Here is a 3,267-nt window from a genome sequence, read left to right on the forward strand (position 1 = left end):
AAATTCCCGATCCTCTCCGTCATCATCTCCAGCACGCCTCCGACCCTCGGCCTCGGCGCCGGCGGCTGCCTCACGCACGCCGCCGCAATTGAAATCAACGCACCGGCTTCATCACCGTCGTAATCTCCCCGGAGTTGCGGATCGACTAATTCCGCCACTTCCGACGGTTTAATTCCTCCGCCGTCGCGAACCGCCTGAGGTAATATTGATGTCAGAATCTGACCTTTCTCTGAACAGAAAGCCTCTTTTCCGGTGATTAGCTCTAAAAGAACAACGCCGAAACTATAAATGTCGTTTTTCTTTGAAGCGATTCCGGTTCTTAAATATTGGGGATCTGTATATCCTGGAGATCCCAGCATCAATTGCTTCGCTCTGAATGGGCTCGACGGTGACGGCGACGACGACGGATTCCCAACCGCCGACGAAAATCCCATTTTTGCTGACCCGAAATCGCATAATTTGCAATTGAAACGTTCGTCCAGTAAAATGTTCGATGATTTTATATCGCCGTGAACGATTTGTAAACTGCATTTCTCGTGGAGGTATTCAATTGCTTGAGCTAACTGAAAGGCTATGACTAGCCGGCTTTTCCATGGAAGAACCGCCGCTGCCGCCGTCTTCCCCGCCGGCCGACGGTGGAGCTTCTCTTGTAAGTTACCATTTGGGACATATTCGAATACCAATGCTCCTTCATCTGCAATTTTTAAATAAATTAATAAATTATACTTTAATTATCGGATTATTAAGTTAAATAATTAGTTGATTGAAGATGAAAGACGAAATTGAAATTATTGAATTGCTTTTATTCTTAAAGAAAGCATTATCCTTTACTGTCTTTTTTGCTTTATTCTTTTCCTCTGTTTCCTCTCTGAATTTGAAACTACTTTTTTTTTTCTTTTGCACTAATGTAAACTTAATTATTATTAAAAACAAAATAAGTAAAAACAACTCTTTGATATGCATTCTTAATTAAACGAATAAAGGAAAAAAAAAAAAAAAACAGAGTCACTCTGTCTCTCACCTCGTTCATCACAATAGCCAATGAAATTGACAATATTCCGATGACGGAGCTGGAGAAGAATGTCCAATTCCTGGCGAAACATCCGGTTAAGCCGCTCGCTAGCGCCCAAAATCTTAACGGCGGCCGCCATCCCCGGCGCCGTCCGAGCAAGATAAACGTTGCTGAAGCCGCCGGAGCCGACAAGAGTGGAGAAATTCTTAGTGAAAGCCTCGATCTCAGTCCACCGAAACCTGGTAGCGAAAAAAGCCTCTTGAATTTGAGCATAAAGAATGGTTTTTTTATCAGCAACTTTGGATTTTCTCTTAACTCTAAAGAAACGGAGCAAACCCATTTCGAAAAATCAAATTTTAAACAAAACCCAGGAGAGAAAAAATGGAATTGAACAAAGATTGTGAAGTGAAGAGGGGATTTTTAAGGCTTGGGGTCGGTGGGTAGCCAAAAGAAAAATGTGATTTTTTTTTTTTTTTTATTTGAAATGGGTTATGATTGAAAAATTTGATATGGTTGGTGAAAGAAGAGGGTTTGGATTTGAGGAATGGGCTTGGCTGGGAAGCTACGAAGAAGAAGAAAAAAGGGAAATTTTTGACTAAGGAAAGGAAACAGCCAAATGCAGTACCTACAGACCACTCACTCGTGCGGAGGATTTTATATTTATTTATATTATTTATTTATGGGTTTTGTTTGTTTGTTTTGAGCCTTTGGATTTGGGTATTTTTTGGAACATCAGAGGGTGGGGAGGCATTATCTGACACTATTTAGATTTGTTTTTTGTTTTAATAAAAAGAAAAATAAAAATATTGTAGAGAGGAAAAAGAAAAAGGATGATGAATAGATTCATGTACCTTAGGTGGGAATTTTGGATGTTCTTAATATGGAACTTAATTTCTCCTCTACTCAGCGCGGTGGTACAATAAATGAGGATAATGAGTAATGGAAGTAAATATTTAAATTATAAATATTATCTTCATATTTTAGGTTTGTGTTTTTCAGATTTTATTTGGTTTAAAGGTTACTTTCGACTCTATTTTTTTTTTTTCTTCATTTTGGTTCTTTTAGATCGAATTTTAATTATTTTAGTTTCTATATTTAAAAAAATTGTATTTTTATTCTTCTACCTTTAATTTTAGTTTATTTTGGTCTTTAAACTTTAAAAAAGTGACTAATATCTTAAAAATGATATGAAGAGACCAAAATAATCATTTTTTTAAGAATACAAAAAACAAAATAAATATTTTAAAAGTTGAAATATACTAGGTCACTAACACATTCATATATCAATTGAATTATATTTGTTTCAACTAATGGGTCATTAACTTATTCTAAATCTTAAAAAATCAAATGATACATTCGGTATTAAAATGGAGTTATATGTCTTACGAGATTTTAAGCTTTCAATTTTGTGTGAGTATGTTTATGGATTGCTTTTAAAAAAAATTGGCAAGCAGGTCAAGGATTATGAATTAGACTCAAGAAATAAAACTAAAAGTTCTAAGGACATATTAGACGTTTTTCTTAAGTTTAGAGAGCTATTAGATACAAAATTAAATTTAGAGACATGTTAGAAACTCTTAAAACTTTATAGATTAATTAGAAACGAAATCAGACTAAATTTATAATTCAATCTAAAATTGGAAAGAGAAAATACTTGACATGAGATGTGTATATTGGTTTGTCCTATAATCTAGATTGTAGTTAGTACTTTGCAAAGGTTGGTTCAATGATATTGATGAAAGATTATACTGAAATCATCAATGGATAAATGTACTTGCTCTCCCTTATATTGGTTTTACTCCTCTCACTTTATTTATGTATTTATTTTTATTAATGACCTGATAATACATAAAGCTATATATATACACATAACCATTGAAAGGGATTTATTGAATGGACATCCTAGTTTATCAAGATTCTCTAAATCTAAGAAGCATATTTTTTTTTTTCATTTCGTTTTTCGTTTAGGTCATGAATGTTAGAGTAGTAATGTGATATTAAATTTACTATAATTCATTAGTTTAAAATTTTAGGTTGATTGTACTAGAAAAAAACTTTTAAGTTAATTGAATAGGTCTCATATTGTATTGTCTTGCTTTTAGACTCGCAAAACCCAACATTATATATACCTCATTCCCTCGCTCGTATTCAATCATTTTATTTTTCTCTTTTTTCAAACAAATTATTTGGGAAAAAATAGTTTACTTCCCCCTTAAGGGCTAATACTATAAATAATAAATATGTAATTTTGTATG

The 3,267-nt window shown here is 33.7% G+C and overlaps 1 protein-coding gene across 1 annotated transcript in view; it reads right to left on the minus strand.

Annotated features, from left to right (window-relative positions):
• LOC120092611 (probable receptor-like protein kinase At1g33260) overlaps positions 1–1,660 on the minus strand; it is a 2,041-nt gene extending 381 nt beyond the window's left edge. Inside the window, 2 exon segments of the mRNA XM_039050752.1 lie at positions 1–694; positions 1,022–1,660. The exon segment at positions 1–694 is cut by the window's left edge and continues 1 nt beyond it. Of these exon segments, the coding sequence (XP_038906680.1) occupies positions 1–694; positions 1,022–1,352 (1,025 nt within the window). The 5' untranslated portion in view covers positions 1,353–1,660.
• Between the last annotated feature and the right edge of the window lie 1,607 nt (positions 1,661–3,267).

This window comes from Benincasa hispida, chromosome 12, assembly GCF_009727055.1.
Source record: "Benincasa hispida cultivar B227 chromosome 12, ASM972705v1, whole genome shotgun sequence".
Classification (NCBI taxonomy): Eukaryota; Viridiplantae; Streptophyta; class Magnoliopsida; order Cucurbitales; family Cucurbitaceae; genus Benincasa; species Benincasa hispida.